General features: G+C 35.7%; 1 protein-coding gene across 1 annotated transcript in view; it reads left to right on the forward strand.

Moving 5' to 3' along the window:
• Positions 1-2526: 2526 nt before the first annotated feature.
• The window catches only part of LOC146584289 (conserved oligomeric Golgi complex subunit 6), a gene marked incomplete at its 5' end in the record, with an annotated part of 34638 nt that continues 18456 nt past the window's right edge, over positions 2527-18708 (forward strand). Inside the window, 5 exons of the mRNA XM_085324954.1 lie at positions 2527-2655; positions 2768-2859; positions 8555-8619; positions 11028-11119; positions 12883-13000. Coding sequence (XP_085181080.1) covers positions 2527-2655; positions 2768-2859; positions 8555-8619; positions 11028-11119; positions 12883-13000 — 496 coding nt within the window. The remainder of the gene's footprint in view (positions 2656-2767; positions 2860-8554; positions 8620-11027; positions 11120-12882; positions 13001-18708) is intronic.

Consider the following 18708-nt stretch of genomic DNA (forward strand, 5'->3'; position numbering starts at 1 on the left):
TATGTATGTATGTATATATATACACACTGCTATTTAAGTCTTGTTCAGAAGTTGTTGAAGGGACTGTTTAACCTAAATGAAATGCTAGTTACTAGAGGCAGAATAACCACAAGGTGGCACTATAAGAACTGTCTTTATTGGGGTAAAGCAGGTACAATTTCACAGTTAATCCTGGTACACTTCTTTGCACTTGAAAGGTTTCTTTTTTGTCACTCAATCATTCATCATATTTTTCAACTATTGCAAGTTACTGTTAGCTAAAGGCATCCAGGACAGCAGAGTTCTAGGCTTTCTTTCAAAGCCTGGCCTTGTATTTAGGAATATCAGAGGTCCAAGGTGAGCTATGTGACACTGTTAAACTTCACGGAGGGGAATGTGTAGTGCAAATGGCCCTTCTATCATTAAGAGAGAGAGTGCATATCTTAGGTTATCATGCTTAGCTACATGCTACAGCATTATTGATAAACTGCATTATTGATGCTTTGTAGTATTTTGAATCTCAAGATTACTTTATTTCCTTTCAAAAGTAAAAATTTTACATACGTTTGTACTTACCACACTGCTGAGTTAAAAATACAAAAACTCTGTCATAGAAGAAATTAGCTTGATATTATTGTTGTTATTCTGCATTTAAGCACTGCTGTGTGAACAAATCCAGATTTTTGTCCAAATTACTGACTCTGCATCTGATAAAGATCCTGAAATGGAGGAATGAAAACGAGTGAAATGGAGAAGGGCAAGAGTTTAGAAACATGACTGCAAATTCTTGTTTTCTGATTTTGACTACATATTTTTAACCTTAAGGTGGCAGAAACATGGTACCATGGACAGACTTCCAGGAACTACAGTCATTAGAGATGTGAAATAAATATTTCAGTTTGGTCTTCACTTCCTATTCCTAACAGAAGAATTGAAAACTATTTTATAGATAATACATGGAGTCATAGTTCAAAGTAGTATTCCTTTTCCATCCTACACTCTGATTTTTAAAGCTTTTTCTCCACCTCCTCCCTGCCAATGAATTTACTTTACTGGATATTCAAACAGTTGGTTTAGGGCCCTGAAAAGAATGCAAATATTATTGTTTTCCTCCCCCATAAGGAATATGCGTAGTAATACAGTAGTTAATACTGTGTTTCTAGTGTAAATAGTTATTACCGAATTCTGTGCATGCAGGATTTTGTCATGTTATACCCTGTCTACTGACAGTAAAATGGACATTAGTAGTTTTCTCTTTTAAACAAAAGTATTATTAACTGTGGTTTTCAAAACTAATAAGGCCTATTCTGCTGCTATATTTTTAATGATTTATTATAGATGTTTATTGTAGAAGGGAAAAAAAACTTATCTAGTTTATACATATACCTGAGATTTTTCACTGCAACACTGCTATTCCTGGAGTATTGGTAATCAGTGGATCCCGGATTGCTCCTACTATTAGTAACATAATTTTTGAAATAGTGATTTCTTAAAGAACGTTTTATATTAATGTTTTTTTTCTAAAAAACGCAGATACTTACTCTCTACGTTACCAGATATAGTTTCTGGAGAAAAATATAGAAGAGTACTGAAACTTTTGTTTAAATATGCTGTTTTCTCATCTCGCAAATAGTAATGTAGAAAAAGAGTAAAAAACTGAAGGATCATTTGAACTATTTTTAGCATAACAGGAATCTAATTGAAATTAACTTGGAACCTATTTGAAACAGTGTATTGTTTCTTTTTATTTTTTCTTTCACATCTGTTCAGTTGTGAATGCAGTATTCATTTAACTTAAATCAGAGTTGCATGCTTTATTATTATTACTATTTTATTTTTGCATCTATTCAGCTACTGGGTGTTACTGGCAAGTGATACCACACTTAGTCTTTGGTATTTCTCCAATAGTATTGGAAAAATAAATTGTCTTTTTTTTCTTTCTCCTTTGTAGTTTGTGTGTTTTGTTCAAAATACTTAAATTCTATTCTTAATAGAAAAGGTCCGATGCTTTCAAAATTCTTCTATTTCTAAATAGGTACAGTGGAGTGTTAGCAGTGTTTGTTTCCCTCTTGTCATTATGCTTCAGCCCCAACAGGAAGGTAGCCTCCTCTAAAAATCAGTATGTGTATGTTCTGGTACATCCTCTAGTACTGGGATGCTGATTGAGATGATGTATTCCTGACCTATAACTGTCCATTAAATAGCTAATTGAGACTCACTGATTAAAACAAGTGAATAACTGTCAAGTGGAGATAACTTTGTCGCTGCTAACCCTCCAGTGGCCTAGAGGAAGAAGGCAGAGTGGAACCCTGGTTATTTTTATTCATTTGTGTGTGGTAAGGGGATGTGAGGTTGAAGATGAAGGGATCATCTTGAATATATGGTCAGAAGAGTCAAGAATATCTAGAGGTTTTGAATTTTTCATAGTGGAAGCATTGATGCTAGTTTAATAGAATTATAAAAATGGTTACTGTAATAACTGAAGCTGAGCTAATAAAACGTGATGGTGTGAACTGTTTTATTTTAACCGTTTCTGTATTTCAACAGGTATACTTTGGATGAGTTTGGAACAGCTAGGAGAAGTGCTGTAGTCCGTGGTTTTATAGATGCTCTTACTAGAGGAGGTGTAGGAGGTACTCCCCGTCCTATTGAAATGCATTCTCATGATCCTCTGAGGTACAGTCATAGTAAGAATGTATATTAAATAATCTTTCTTTTKCCTGCTGACACTTTAAATCCCTGACAACCTAAATCCCTGGTTTACATAGGAATTTTTGGTTTCATTTAGGTATGTAGGAGACATGCTGGCCTGGTTGCATCAAGCTACAGCTTCTGAAAAAGAACATTTAGAAGCCATGTTAAAGCTTGTAACTGTTGAAGGTACTATTAGATTTTAAAACATTTATTGAAAAATGAGAGAAAACATGTCTGTGATGTCAGAAGGTGTGATTAATTTCCTAGACTATGCTTCAGTTATGCAAATCTGACCTTAGATGATACTGCAGATAAATTCAGGATAGCTGATGCTTTCGTTTTGCAAGAAAGCCCCTAATGAAGAACAATATTTCAAAAGGCGCTCTTCTCATTTTACTGTGCTCAGAATAGGTTTATACTAAATATAGAAAGTGACTTTTTATACTGTAGTTCAGAGTTCAAAAGGCTGTTTATAACATGCAAATATATGTCTCACCAAAAACGTTGTCCTGTGGTTGCTTATTGATGTGTTGAGGATATCTGTTATCCCTTGCTCCTTTATTTAGAGGATTTTTTTTATAATTGTTTGTTCCTTCTGTGCTATGAGTAAAATGCAATTTCCTTCTAGCATGTAACATGTCACTGGAAGCTTCCGGATGCCAAAGTAGGCCTCTCATGGATCTATGAAGTTTTATAATAGTGACATTCTCCTTCATTTAAGAGACACACAGATTTTTATTCTTCAGTCTATTGGGTTTTTTTTTGTTGTTGTTGTTGTTTGGGTTTTTTTTAGTACTTTAGACTTGTACTTTCAAGTACTTTATTCTGTAGAAGCTGCAGTGTGATCGGTCTCCATAGCTGCAGCCAAAGACTTGTTTATCAGTTAAGTATGTATTCTCAGTTCTATCAAATACAGATCAAATACAAGTTCTTATAGTGAGTATGAAGAGCTCTTCAGACTGTAAGCCTTTGAGTCCTGCTCTGGCATTTTAAGTTAATAGGCATTTATGTTTTGCTTAACTCCTGTAAATATTATGTAGCTTTCCTAATTAATGACATGTAGGCAAGGAGGCTGTTAAAAGTAGGAAATGCTATAAATCAAACCAAAACAAGGAAAAAGCTTCAGAGTTCTAGAGAGTTTATATAAATCATACAATGCATTGTTATATATATTTCATGTGCTTGTTATTTGCATACAGGAAAAAAAAGGATAATTACCTCTATTTCTAAATTCTCTTACATGATGAGCTTACAGAATTCTGTAAAACTGAATTTACTTTTATTTACTGACTGTGTTAGGGCAATAGGAAAGTAGGCCTCGTGATGGCTGTGTGGTGGAGAAGAAGACATGATGACTCTATAAATGAAGAGCTGTGTTTCTGTTTTAACTACAGACAGTGTTTGGAGAAAAGCTGGCCACATAGAGGATTTTGCTGTATCTAGTTCTGCTGTTGACTATGCTGCTGCTGCTGAGAAATATTTCATTCTGTTAAGAAATTCTCCTACCTCTCTGTGTAGTGCTTTATCTAGCTATTAAATTCTCTGGTCTTCTGGCAGGATATCAGGCTGAGATGTTACGATAACTTAGATATATTCAGAGCATTTCAGCCATGGATCAGAGTAAACTACTTAAGATCATAGAGAAAGAAATGTTTTGGGGAAAAGTTTCCAGAAAATTTCACTAGGTAAAAACTTTTTTTCTCCAGGGAATAGTATAAACAAGCAAACTAGCGTTTCTGTGTGAAGCAAAATCTGTTTCCTGAGCTTAACCAGGAGTGGTTTTGCCATCAATGTTGTGCAGTTCTCAAGAAATGTGAAGAGAAAAAGATGATGAGGGATTCTTAGTTTTGTACTGGGAGCAACAAAGCCTGGAAGTTACTATGTGTTAACTATTCCTCTGGATCTTTGGGTAATTTTTTTGATCACAAGGATGGTTATAGGTTATGATCAGTAAGATGAAACAGTACTTGATGGGGTACAATTGAGCTTAATAAGAACCCTTTAGTGTGAAGTGCAGTCTTATGAAATAACTTGAGATTATATGCTTCGTATAAATACAGATCCAGAGTTGGCACTTGCTAATCAGTGAGTACGCTATCTACAGTATTGAGAGACTGAGTCGAATTCACTGATAGTCTTTAGGGTAGTATAATCTACAGGCTATAGCAAGGATAAGTTAGTTTCGCTTAGCCATTTAGAAGGGGGACATCTCATTTGTGATTATAGATAAGAGTTTCATTACCTCCAGAGGGCAAGTGCTCCTAACAGAAGGTCACATAATCACACAATAGCTGAAGTTGGAAGCGATGTCCAGAGATCATCTTGTCCAAAACCCCTGCTCAGGCAGGGTCAGCTGGAGGAGGTTGCCCAGGACCATGCGCAGTCGAGTTTTGRTATCTCCAAGGATGGAGAATCCACAACCACTCTGGRCAGCCTGTTCCAGTGTTCGACCACCCTCACAGGAAAAAAGTGTTTTGTTAGGTTTAAATGTAATTTCCTGTGATTCAGTTTGTACCTGTTGCCTCTTGTCCTGTCACTGGGCACCAGTGAGAAGAGTATGTTCCCATTCTCTTGACACCACCACCCCATCATATATGTATACCCATTGGTAAGATCTTCMTGAGCCTTCTGTTTTCCAGGCTGAACAGTCCCAGCTTGCTCAATCTCTCCTCTTATGAAAGGTGCTCCAGTCCCTGAATCTTAGCTGCCCTTTGTTGGACTCACTCCCTATAGCCCTATGACTCTCTTGCACAGGATGCAGCACTACAGATATGGTCTCACCAGTGCTGAGGGGACAGATAGATCATTCTCTCTGCTTACTGGCAATTCTCTTCCTAAAGCAGCCCAGTAGGATGCTGGCTGCCTGTTCCACAAGGGTGCATTGCTGGCTCATGTTCAACTTGTCTACCATGACCCCCAGGTCCTTCTCTTGAAAGCTCTCCAGCTGTTCAGCCCCCAGCTTGTACTCATGCATGGGATTATTTCTCCCCAGCTACAGACTTGGCACTTCCATTTGTTGAMCTTCATTTGTTGACCTCCCAGCCCATTTCTTCAGCCTGTTCTTGTCCCTCTGAATAGTAGAACAGCCTCTGGTTTATCAGCCACTCCTCTCAGTTTTCTGTCATCTGCAAACTAACAACATCCACTGCTCTTCCCTCATCCACCAAGCGAATCATTTCACTGTAGAAAACATCAGGTTGGTTAAGCACAATTTTCCCCTTGGTAAATCCGTACTAGCTACTCCTGATCGCCTTCTTCTGTTTCATGTGTCTAGAAATAGTATCCAGGATTAGTTGCTCCATCACCTTCCCAGAAATCAAGGTGAGGCTGACAGACATAGTACCCCAGATCTTCTTTCTTGCCCTTCCTGAAGATAGCAGTGACATTTGTTTTCTTCCAGTCTTCTGGAACTTCCCCGGAACACCATGAGATCCACTATGAAGACAGACATCTAGTGTAGATATTTCAGAGACTGTTGTTCTTTTTCCCATTCCCAACAGAGGGAGCCCAAGCAGCTAGTGTACACTAGACACCTAATCTGGGGTGGAAACTAGAGCTTAAGTGCAGTGAGTTTTTCCCAATGGTAGGTCAGTCAAACGTTCTAACTTTTAGTTTCAGCTTAAATAGCTTTTTGGAGATGGAGCTGCTTTTATTATTTTAAAACACTTCCTGTGCCAAGTTCAATTTCTATTTAAATCCTTCTGTAAGCTCAGTGTGATTTAAGTACTGTGGAGACTGTAAAAATCCTACACAAAAACTTCCTTTATCCTTTTTTTAAAAAATGTGTAGCTACAAGTGAAATGCATGTAGATTTGGTCCCAGTGGAAGAAAAATTGTGCAAAGGACATGTTTATGGAGGAATGTCCCAGTTTTGACTTTAATGAGAATGAGCTAAGTAGCCCACAACTAAATATTCCGGAATAATTTCTTAAAAGTTTTAAAATTTGTAGCCTTGCAATTTGCCAACTCTTTAAAATCAATTTAATCAAAAATACTACTGAAATTTTGAGCACTGAAAGTGCATTCAAAAGAATATTAACTGTTTTGCATTGTACTGGCCAGGGGAAGAGTATTTTTTTCTTCTTTGGCACTTAGGCATGCTCTAAGCAGGAACCTTCCAGTTTTATAGAGGACTTGCCCTTGAAAGGAAGAGAGAATTGCAAGCATTTTGTTTAAAAGAAGCAGTAGAAAACCCATTTTCCTTGGAGTTGTAGGAATGCAGCCAGACAGCAGAAGCCAAAATAAAGTATAAGAAATCTCTCTCTTTTATGGAAGAGTATACAGAGAGAAATGAAATACTGTATGGGAGGCAGCCAAAAGCATATCTTCAGTTAATAAAACTGCATTCTAAAATTGATTTTTTGAATCTCTAAAAATTTTTTCATCTGTAATTCTCTCATGTCAGCATGATGTACTAATACTTGCAACAGTTACATAACCAATTGTGCTGGAAGATTTGCTTTTATTGTTTGCTGAAACTAAAATATCCTAGTTGGACATGAAAGTGTATGTGAAGACACATGCATGCAATATATCAAGGTGATAATTCCATGTATGTTGATGTTTGAATTTATACATTTTTGCAGCTAAAACTTTGATAAATAAGAAATTATTGTTAAGTCAATCCGATCTTGATACACTGCTGCCTGTATGTGCCAGATACTTAGTATACTGATAAACAATAAAAATATGAGTGCTATTAATAGACTGAAATGTGAATTCTGCTTAAAGAAGTGTATGTTGTTAGGGTGTATTTGGGAGCAAGGTATTGCATAACAGGCCATGAATCGTCTGTTTTATAATCTTGCTTTCCTTCTTGGTTTCAGTACTGAAATATATAAATATAATTTTATTACTTTACCAATTTAGGATGCTGAAATTCTTACAGAAAACCACCACAGTGAATGTAGGTTTTTTCTACTTAAGTAGCTTTTCATGTATTTCGGTGTAAAGGGACATGTCACATGTATCTGATCTTTGTTTATAATTTTTACTCTCAGAGGTAATCTCTTTTAGTGTGAAATAAGAGCTGCAAAATATAGCTTAAGGTCACCTGATTTTTATCACGTCTCCATCAATTTGTTTACTGTTCATTGCACAGGTCCCATCTGAGGATGAACTCTTGTTGGCGTGTTTTAAATTAGAATTAAAGTATTGCTGTCTCCATAAATCTATTCTGAGTCATTGCTGAAGTGAGAGCTTGAAGACCTGTTACTTTCAGTTTGATTGATTTATGACAGTACTGGTTGCTATGCAATGATTCGTTTGTGTTTCATGATAAGATATGGTAATACTCTCTTCTGTATATGTTACTCTGTGAAAGACTAGTTTCAGTTGCTGTTAAGGAAGAAGCATTTGCTAATACTGTAGTATACTGCAGCGTGGAAGTGTGTGATGTAGTTCCTATCAATGCCATAGGTGCATCAGTATCTAAAATTGCCAGGCATGTATTTGCAGTTTATCCCTTTCACAGTGGTAGATACTGTTGTTCCTTGAGCTTCTTAGTGGCCTTTTTTTTCTCTATTTATTTTCATGAAGTGCTGATATTGAGCCTCACTGTAACAATTTCTTGCTAGATCATTCATTCTTCCCGTTACACCTACTCCCTTCAAATTCCCTGGCTCTACATTATGATAGGAAGTAGTTGCATAGCATAAGGTAATGACTCTCCAGGACCCTGTTTTGGCATGCAACTATCTATTAATGGCTAGATTTGAAGTTCAGCAGAGATGTAAACCAGTCAGGTTCTTTCAGGGAAAATAATATGTAGTTCATAATAGTTTATATGGAGGAATAACTCTTAAATTTGTTTTTGTTTTATAGTCATGAAGAGAAAAGAATTTATCTGTTTTATCTTAACGTATGTTTGCATTAACTGTAGGCGTGCAAGAAAATATTCAAGAAGTAGTTGGGCACATCACAGAAGGTGTCTGCAGACCCCTGAAGGTGAAGTATTTGGTTTTTCTGATCACTCTAAATATAAAAATAACTCTGTGATGTTTTTACACAACCTGTGCCTCTGTCTCTACAATATATTTTCATCCTCCTTGGTTGAGACTTAGTTTCTCAATCCTGAGAATCATAAAACTCTTCAAAGTTAAAGATTGCGTAGTTCATAGATATCTAGTTATAATTAATCATGTAGTGGGAGATACGATGTTACTAAATCTGTATCTTGGTTTTGTTTTGTTACTTTAGAACTAAAGTCCAGAAGTGCTTACATAAAAAAAAGAAAAAAAAAAAAAAAAAAAAGGAAAAAAAGAAAAAAAATAGCCTTGGACTAAGAACATAAGAATTGCTAGAGTGAATCAAATGAAAAATCAATTTAAGTTAGTACTCTGTCTTTTGTAGAGACTGTTAGCATAGATGTAGGGAAGAGCATGCAAGTTGTGCAAGTGTGGCACAATATGTCTGCAGAATAGTCTCCCAGCCTGTCTGTGGACTTACTAAGGACTTACTGAGCCATAGCTACTGTCTGTTAACAGATCTTATTAGATTCTTCTTCCATGAATAGGTCAAATTGCTCTAAATTTGTTTGTATCTACAACATATCCTGCAGGAGGGGAGTCTACAGTTTAATTATATAATATGTAGAAAATTCCTTTTTGTTTTTGTTTCATTTAGTAAGTTCAGTTCTTACATTAAAAGAGACCATGAAAAATTGTTTYCTACTTCTCTTCTTTATGCTACTCTGATTTATGGTGTTTCTGTCACATCTCTCCTCAGCTATCTTTTTAAAAAACTGGAGTCTTAGTTTAGTTACTTCTAATACAGAAGCAATTCTCAAAATCTTCATTTTGTTGCCCTTYTCTGTGTCTTTTCTGGTTCTGTATTCTGTAAGAGTTAAGAACATCAGAAATGCATGTCCTRTTCAAAATGTGGATGTCCTTTGAATTTACTCAGTGGATTTATACAGGACAATCTTTTGTAATTAAGCATTTAATTACATCTAGAGTAAGGCAAGTAAAACTTTAAGTAACTGTAATAAGTTACCTGATTTGTAATATAGAAAAGAAGAAAAATAATTGTTRAGCTTAGGAAAAATATTTTTTATTGTAATCATATGGCACCATGATATTTCACTTTTCTAGTGGCTCTTCTGGTGATATTTGCCAACCTATCACTTCAGTTTGACTTGATACTCACCTTCTGCTGATTTTGCCATTTTCCACTTCTTAATTCCTATTTTTATTTTCCATTAATACTATTTTTAATTTTTTTTCAATATTTTGTTTTCCCCTTTTTYCCCCTCTTTTCCTTTTTCTTTCTTATTATACACCTAGACAATACTTAGTATCTCTGCCCAAAAGTCCTTTTATCCTTCATTGGATATAGGTATTTGTGTGTGTACCTCTGTGTATGTATGTATGTGTTGAAAGACAAAGCTCACACAAATGTTGATTAAGTTTGTGCATTGAGCTTTGCAAATAAAAGTCAAGAATTACTCTGCATTTTGATCTCTGAGTAAGATGCAGAGAGAGATGATTGAGAAAGCATAATCTTAGTTTAACTCTCCGCAGCTGGCCGTGACAGGAAGGCACTGCTGTGGATTACACTCCATTGAACAGCAGACAAATAACAGGGGAGAGGGGTAATGGCTGGTGATCCGTACGTTGCCATTTCGCACACAGGCACGTGCAGCAGTAGGGCAGCATGAATGCCCAAAGACTGACCTTGGGACAGGCTTTTATGAGTTGGTTGAGACTGTATGTACCATGGAGACAGTACGTCAACTGTTCAAACATAAAGAAAGTCAGTGCTGTTTTGGTCTGTGCATGCAGCATCTCCTGGCTGAACTAAATGGTCAACATAGCTGCTATTTAATTATAAATGTATTTAGTTGCATACCAGTTGCAGTTATGTAAACACTCCTTTGAGTAAAGAAGAGATTAATCCAGGTGAAGTTTTGTCTTTTGATAAAATAACTGATGCTTCAGATGTTCTGAGTTGCTGCATGATGCTAATGATCAATTGTTGTAGTTCAGGGATTTTGCAGCTGTTATTACTGTTCAGTGTTGAGGAGGAGTCCAGCATGTACTGATGTCAATCCACTGAATGATCTCCTTTCTTTCTCTTTTTTTTTTTCCTCTGCTAATAACAAGTTACGACAAAAACCTGGAGGGAAACACGATTTTTTTTTTGAATATACTTACTTGATTTCTATTTGGACGCTTAGCAGTCAAGAGGTTTGATTCAAGAAGAGTGTTGTAATTTAACTGGATATTGTCAGTTGATAAATTTATTTCTGGATAAATTTATTTCTCAAAAGTCAGCCGTATCTCATATATAAAAACATAAGGGTTGGCTTTTAGAATATATGACCTGAAGGATATTTGTCTTTTTTTATTCTGCAGGTTAGGATTGAGCAGGTGATTGTTGCTGAACCCGGAGCAGTTTTACTGTACAAGATTTCTAATCTTCTCAAGTTTTACCACCATACAATCAGGTATGCAAAATTTAGAAGTACGTTAAGGATATCTTTTTTTTTTTTTTATAACAGATATAAAGATTAATACAGTAAAAACACCATGTTCTTGCTTTAGTTTATGCTCTATAATGTAGAATCAGGGAGAAATGTGCATGATAGCAAGCAGATGCCATTTATCTGTTGTCATTCCTCAATTCATACGGCATCTGCATAGGAATATAGCATGAATTTGCCACAGAAATTATCTTTTTTATTTTTCCATGGAGATGCTGATTGCATATGAAAAGCTACACAAAAAAATTTAAGATAACAAATTCAAGTACCTCTTTTAGAAAATGCTAGAATGAAATTACCTCCAGAAAATTAATTTTCTTCTGTATGCAAATATATTATGATACCATCTTTTTATATTATGCACTTAAATTTTTCTATTGAGAAGATACTTGCCTCATTCCACATCTCTCTATTYGAGGTGCACGTTACCTTCCAACCTGCCAAATGCCACCACAGACACTGAAACAAGAGATAAGCCAGAAACTGTTTTTGTGTAGTGTGGCATTATGTAGTTGGTCATTTTGGTTAGAAGCAAAAATAACAGGAAAATCTTCCTCTGCAATTCTGGACTAAAGTACTTGGAGACAATTTGAATCACTAATACGATGATTTGAGTTTACCTTCAGACATCAGGGGGCAGGTTTAGCTCAGTTGATTAGAGCATAGTGCTGCTAATGCTAAGGTTATGGCCAATAGGTTGAGTGGATCTCGGCCAACCACTGGTGTATTTAAATCTCTCAAGTTTGATGGCGCTACAGGTTTATAGTAGAACACCTACAAGACTTTTTTTTTTTTTTTGAGGGAGGTAATATTGAGCAAAACATGGTTTTATTTCTGGTCTCATTTTTAAAAGCAGCTAAAAGATTTTTACTGCCATTTTTCTGTCTCCAAGTAGTTATAAAGCTAGGAGCAGTTGAAAATGTGATGGTAAAATGGAAGGTCTTAGGCAATCTTACCTATTGCTTTCTCTCCTGCTAACAATACAGTGTTTAAAATTTTTGAAGTAGCTTCTGTCAGTTGAATAATTTCCACTTTATAGAGGAAGTGCACCTAACTAATGAAGGGAAAATTCAATTTGGGAAATATCCCACTACATGCAAGAAGATTATATTCTAAAAATCAAACCACAATCATAAGTTAGCCCCGTTATGACACAGAGATTTACCTGCCATTATTTGTAGCTTAGAATCACTTTTACTTTAGACAGAAGATAGATCCAAGAAAGATGTATATTCTTGTAACGTGATTTAAGGTTTATGAAATACTTGGAATAATGAAGTGTGAATTCTTGTATTTCTGGAGATGCCTAATATCACAATGCAGTAGTGCGTTTCCCTAGAGGATAGTAAGACAGAATAAAATTATCAGCCCTTTTATTTACATAATCTGTATTTGCTATAGTATARGTAGAGGTACAGAATAACAAAACAAAAATCTACTAAATATTAGAATTATATCAAAAAGTTTGCACTAAGATCCAGACAGACTGTACTTAAAAGTAATATCTAATTGTTGGATGACATAGTTGATAGTGTTTGTTCTCTCTGTCATCTTTCTTATGAATTAATTTCTCAGAGGGTCAATATGGAGAATGGTTSCATATGACGGTTTGTTGTACATTTTCAACTTTGAACAAATTGTATTTGAAATTCCACCTAAAGTATCTGACTCTATCCTGTGCATCCCCCACCTTTGTACTAATGAAACAATCTTAATTTTGTTTTCAGTGGTATTGTAGGAAACAGTGCGGCCACACTGTTGACAACAATTGAAGAAATGCATTTGCTGAGCAAGAAGATATTCTTCAATAGCCTGAGTCTTCACGCAAGTAAACTAATGGACAAGGTTTGTTTCAAAATCATGCAGGATTCATGTTTCAAAGCAAATACTTTTATTTTTGTCTACTAAGATTATTAGATGCACAATTGTTGTTTTATATTTTGACTTTTCCTAAAATTGACGTTTTGTTGTTTCTATAGATGTTATGGAACTACATAGAAAATTTTCTTCTTATATTTTAATTTTTGTAATAGTTTTATTTTTGTGAAAACTTCCCAATTCTTTGCTCCTGCATATGGCTAAAATACTTTCATAAGCAGTATTTTTTTACAGAGCAGCTTACAGTTTTTAAATCTCTTTGGCAAACAAAAAAAATTCCSTAAGTGCCATATAGCAAAGTCAGCTGATTGAGCTAGTTGATCTGTGTTAATGCAGCAGCAGATCTATAGTTAATTGTTCATGTACATAATTCCTTTCTTGGAATTATGAAGCATATCCCAATGTGGTAAACTGTGTAAAAACAAAATTTGTGCTTTTCTGTCTTTTATAAAAGCAGTTTTATCACATGAACATTGCTGTCATTAAAGGCAGAATACACATACCAAACAACCATACCTAAGCCAGCGTTATTCTGTTTGTGCCTTTTTTTTCTCCTGTTAGATTACTTTGACTTACATTATTGCCAAACTTCCTACTATTCAGTACTTAATACTATTCTTGTTCAGTTCTCCCTGCAGTATTCATATCAGGTCACTGTTTGTGGATCCACCCATTAAATCTCACCTTTTTCAGATCTAAATAAAGTCAAAGCAACTGTTAGGCTCTAAGTCCCTACCCATTTCTTAGGGGTCAGCTCTTCATCCAGCATCCCTCTCTAAGATATGAAGATTTGGTGAGGTCCTTAAGCCAAGAAGAAGTGGCTTTCTTTGTTCCAAGTTATTGCACAACTTGAGTTCATCAAGAAGCCTCCCCATTATTGTTTTCTTTTTCCAGTTTAAGAACATTGTGTGAAAGTGGAAAACAAAACAGTCAAGTAAACTTCTAAATTAATTGCATTTTACCTCCAAGAAAAACAAAAGATAGAGGTAGATCTGCAGAAACTATTCTGTGTGCAAAACCCTGTAGTTCCCTCACCGTTCAGTGGGTCTTTCTGAGTTTGGTACGTTTTGTTATTCCGTGATCCCAAGATGGTTTTCTCATTCTCTGCAGTTTGACTCTGGTCCTGTGTTCCTTTCTTTCTACAGTGGCTGAGGATGTTCTCAAAGGAGTAGTTACTCCTTCTCTATTTCTCTTCCTGTGTATTCAAGTGACTCCTTTCAGTAGTTTCATACCTATCATTAGGTGACTCGTTTGGTTGCTGCAACTTATAATCCATAATGATAAAGTCTRCTTAGTGCATTCAGTTTGTATTCATGGAGTGTTTYGATTTGAAAGCARTGTTCGACTGCTAATACTTCTTTGAGGTTCAGTTAAAAGCTTGAGTTTATAAAATCTACAGTGAAGGGACAATATGATTTTACCAAAAATATACAAGTAAAGCTTATGGTTTGTTGTGGGTATATGCTGCCTAAATATTAATTCTTCAAACTTTTTTCCCCTAATACTTAAACTATCTTGTTTGTGTACTTTGCTCTATTTATGAAGAGAAATCAGTGTTGGACCTTACCAAAGATACGTGACTACTCTTCACTTAAAAGGAGTGTATGAACAAGATAGTGTTTAACAAAAAAATGTTTCTTGTCTTGCAACTCTAAGTGAGCTCTGTATCTAGAAGCTGTCTGACTATGCCTTTTTCTGTGCATATTCAAATTTCTTGTTTTATACTGCATTCATCCTTCTTGTCTTGCATCTTTACTCAAAATAGGATCCAGCATAATTTTTGTACTYGTACAACTACAGATTTTTTACCTTTGTTTTGGGTGATATGCTGTTTTCAGTTTGGAGACAAGATCAGAATTAATAAGGAAAAGAAGGAACAAAAAAACAATTGTGGTCCCCCAGCTGATAGTATGTGTTCTTCGTACCACACTATGAGGAGGCTGCATAATCCTCTTCCACGGCTCTGTCCCCCTTTCTCAGTCCTGAGCCTGGTTATAAGTGTATATAGGCAAAACCATTGTTTTGTAAAGGAGCTGACTTTGTTTTTACTGACTTYAAATAAAGGTGCTGATTGCACTGCCACCTGCAATTACACTTTGCTAAAAGATGTTCAGAATAATGAATGGTATACCAAGCCTATCAGATAATGTAAAAAGATCATAGTATTGCTTTTCCTCATAAGCACATTTTATAAATTAAATTTGAAACATTAATAAGTGTATTATTTTACATTACGTATATGCCTTTTGAAGATATTTGTGCAGGATATAATTGAGGTCAAAAGCTTAAAGAGACTGAAAAGAGGATTAGATGTGTGAGTAATAAAGGCAGAGATAACCACTAGGCAACTGTATGGGTGAGAAGGAATTATACTATACTGATATATTTTTCTTATTACAGTAAGTTTTAGACAGTCCTTTGAAGCATCTCATATTATTTCCCTTTGTGAATGGACTACTAAATTGAGAGATAATGTCTTGCATTCTCATGACTGGAATTAAATTTATTTTGCAAAAAAAAAAAAAATACAAAAGCAATAGGCTGAATTACACTCTGAGAAACATAAAGATATAAGAAACATACAACACCTTTATTTTGTTACAAATTTAACTTTTCTGTTACTTAGTTTATTGTGTGTTAAAATACACATAACCAGGTTATATTCTTTCTCATATTTCTTCATTACTTTAGCAGTGAATGTCATGATGCTTTTGCATTATGAAGGGTCTCCAGGTTGCTCTTTATCATTAAGTTTTTTGTTAATATATTTCAGACCAAAAGTGTGCATGTGTATAAATAGGTTTCTCTTCACATCCCGATCTTTATATCAACTTCTTGCCAACTACGTACACATCAGTGGACTGCAACTGTTTTCAGAAATGTTTTGATTTTCAGAGATGATTAAAGCACTGGAARACAGACCTTTTGTGCTTACAGTATGTAATTATGAAGGCTTTGTTGTTGATCTGCTGGTATGCACATAGATACTTGAGAATACTTGCTTGTAAAATTCTTAAAGCAGTTTAAAAGGCTTTGGAAATAGATTAGCAATGCAAGTCAGAAGTTTTTATTTTTATAATCTAAGTGCCTTCTTTGTGAAGGTGAATATAGCCTGCATTAGTTGCACTGTTTTGATGACTGTGTTCCCTCAGTATCATCAATTGTTACTGATAATCGAGAAATTATAAGCAAGAAAGTCTAAATGGAAGTCAATTCTAAGAATATTATTTCATTTAAAGAAGATTTTGAATGTTTTCTTAATTAATTAAGAAATTAATTTATTAGCTTAATTAATAAGCTACCAAATTCCAGATTTAATCATCTTTGCCAGTTTTAACATTTTAACATGTCAGGGTTTTTTTTTTAAACCTATACAAATTCTCATCTGTTGTAGTTTGGGGAGGACTGTCTAGATTAAACTGGTGCGTCATTGTCTCTTGCTATAATATACTCTTTTAATATCTGCAGTCTGTATAATAATTGATAAGTCACAATTGTATTTAGGCAAAGCTTGCTCCTGAGTAGAGCTAGCTGGTAATATTTTAGGCAAAGCTATATATACTAACTCTTCAAGACTGCTTACTTTGGCTTTAGAAGAACAGCAGGATATGGACTCAGATTTGATTTCCCCTTAACTTCTCCTTAATTCTGTAGATTATTGGTTATCCTGAATGGAGCATTGCCTTCAGACTTTCTGGGATTCTTTTCTTGGGGAAAAAAATCCTGATAAGAAGCTGAGACTTCAATTTGTTCTTTCAAGGATAAGAAAATAGCTGTGCTCAAATCTATTTTGAGCTGTCCYGTCTTTTATTAGGTAGAGATTGTTACAAGCACAGAGCTGTGTGAAAACTTAAAAGACTTTCTTAGGCCTGGATTCTCATCAGCGTAAATGATACAGGGAAATTTCTAGTTACTTATTGGCTTACTTGGAAGTCCTTTCCTATGAACTTTTTTTTTCATTCAAGCATTCTAACTGTAATCTGAAACATGGGACTCATCAGTTCTCAGAACTTCACATTCATCAGCTTGAGAATCCACTTTCTGTTTTTGTGCACGTTTCTCAAGTCATTCGTTAGGATCTGAAGTCTATGAAACGCATACATTCATCGTGCTGCCTGAAAGTAAATTTGTTCTTATTAAAAGAAAGGCAATGCACAAGGTAGTCTTTATCTACTATAGTCCTTGAAACCTGTGGTGAAGTTTGGTAGCAGAGTCATTGCAAAGCAACTTTGTTTTCAGGGATTAAAATGCTATTCACTGTTTTCAGATTCTCAGRTCCTCATAGAGCTTGACACTGGCACCATGTAGAAGCTTTGCATCATGGCACTTCTCCTGGATTGCTGAAAAATCAGTATGTCAGCTTTTACTGCAGACAGTCTCTCCTTTGCATTGTTGTATGGGCTCTTATCTTTCAGAGGCAATGTTCGGCAGTCTTCCAGTGCTTTCTAGATCTGGTCATAATGTGTTTAGCTGATTCGTTCTTACGCGGAATACCTTTGTTGCTTAACCAGAAAGTTGGCTCATGATTGCTCCTCTTCTGAAGAATCTTGTTTTTATTTGTTTCTATCATGCTTTCTTGAACTCAGAAGAACCATGCTAGTAAAGCAGTTTAGAATATATATTCAGTCTTTAAGTATCCTCTAATATGTTTCCTTTGACTATGTGCTAATAARTCAAATGTTTAGGGTTTGGAGATTCTTGTGTGTTGCTTAAGTGAGTAGCTGAACTGCTTGTATTGAGGGCAGAACAAATATGAAAGGACACAAAAGAATATAATCCAAGGATAACATCAGAACTCATTGTCCGAACATAAATAAGAATATCCTAGTTCAGATTACTGTTGTACAGGTGGTAAATCCAGAAAGAAGTATTATATGAAAATAATGCACAGAAAATACTGTTCTGTTGAAACTGGAAGCAAAGTTCAGAGTACCTAATGTGTTGAAGTGGATGGACAGATTGAACGAATTGGTATAAAAAATCATTAGTCTGTTGGTGAGGCATTTTAACAAGCCAGTTGGACTAACCTATGCCAATGGGTTTTATTGGATCAGCTAATATATTGGAATGGTGGGAGTTTTCAGGCAGAAATCTATCCTTCTTCAGTATCTATCCTTTTTCCAGTAATGCTCTGGAAAAAATTACTAAGTGAATATTCTCTTGGTAGAATTCTCTTGGGAATTCTCTTGGGAGAATTATAGGAATGCAGTCAGAGTATGTAGATATGCTGCGAGGAAGGTTAAGGCCCTGCTGGAATTGAGTCTGGCAAGGGATATCAAGGACAACAGGAAGGGCTTCTTCAAATACATCAGCAGCAAGAGGAGGACTAGGGAAAATGTGGGCCCACTATTGAATGGGGCGGGGGCCCTGGTGACAAGGGCTACAGAGAAGGCAGAATTACTGAATGCCTTCCTCGATTCCATCCTCACTGTTAAGGGCAGCCCTTGTGAATCCTGCAGCCTGGACGTGAGGGAGAAAGTCTGGAGAAGGGAAGACTTTACTTTGGTTGAGGCAGAAAGGATTAGAGACCTTCTGGGCAGGCTAGACATTCACAAATCCATGTGCCCAGATGGGATGCACCCACGGGTACTGAGAGAGCAGGCAGATGTTCTTGTCAGGCTGCTCTCCGTCATCTTTGAAAGGTCCTRGAGAACTGGAGAGGTGCCTGAGGACTG

Source organism: Rhea americana, unplaced genomic scaffold (genome assembly GCF_003343005.1).
Source record: "Rhea americana isolate MKP2758 unplaced genomic scaffold, rheAme1 scaffold_95, whole genome shotgun sequence".
Lineage (NCBI taxonomy): Eukaryota > Metazoa > Chordata > Aves > Rheiformes > Rheidae > Rhea > Rhea americana.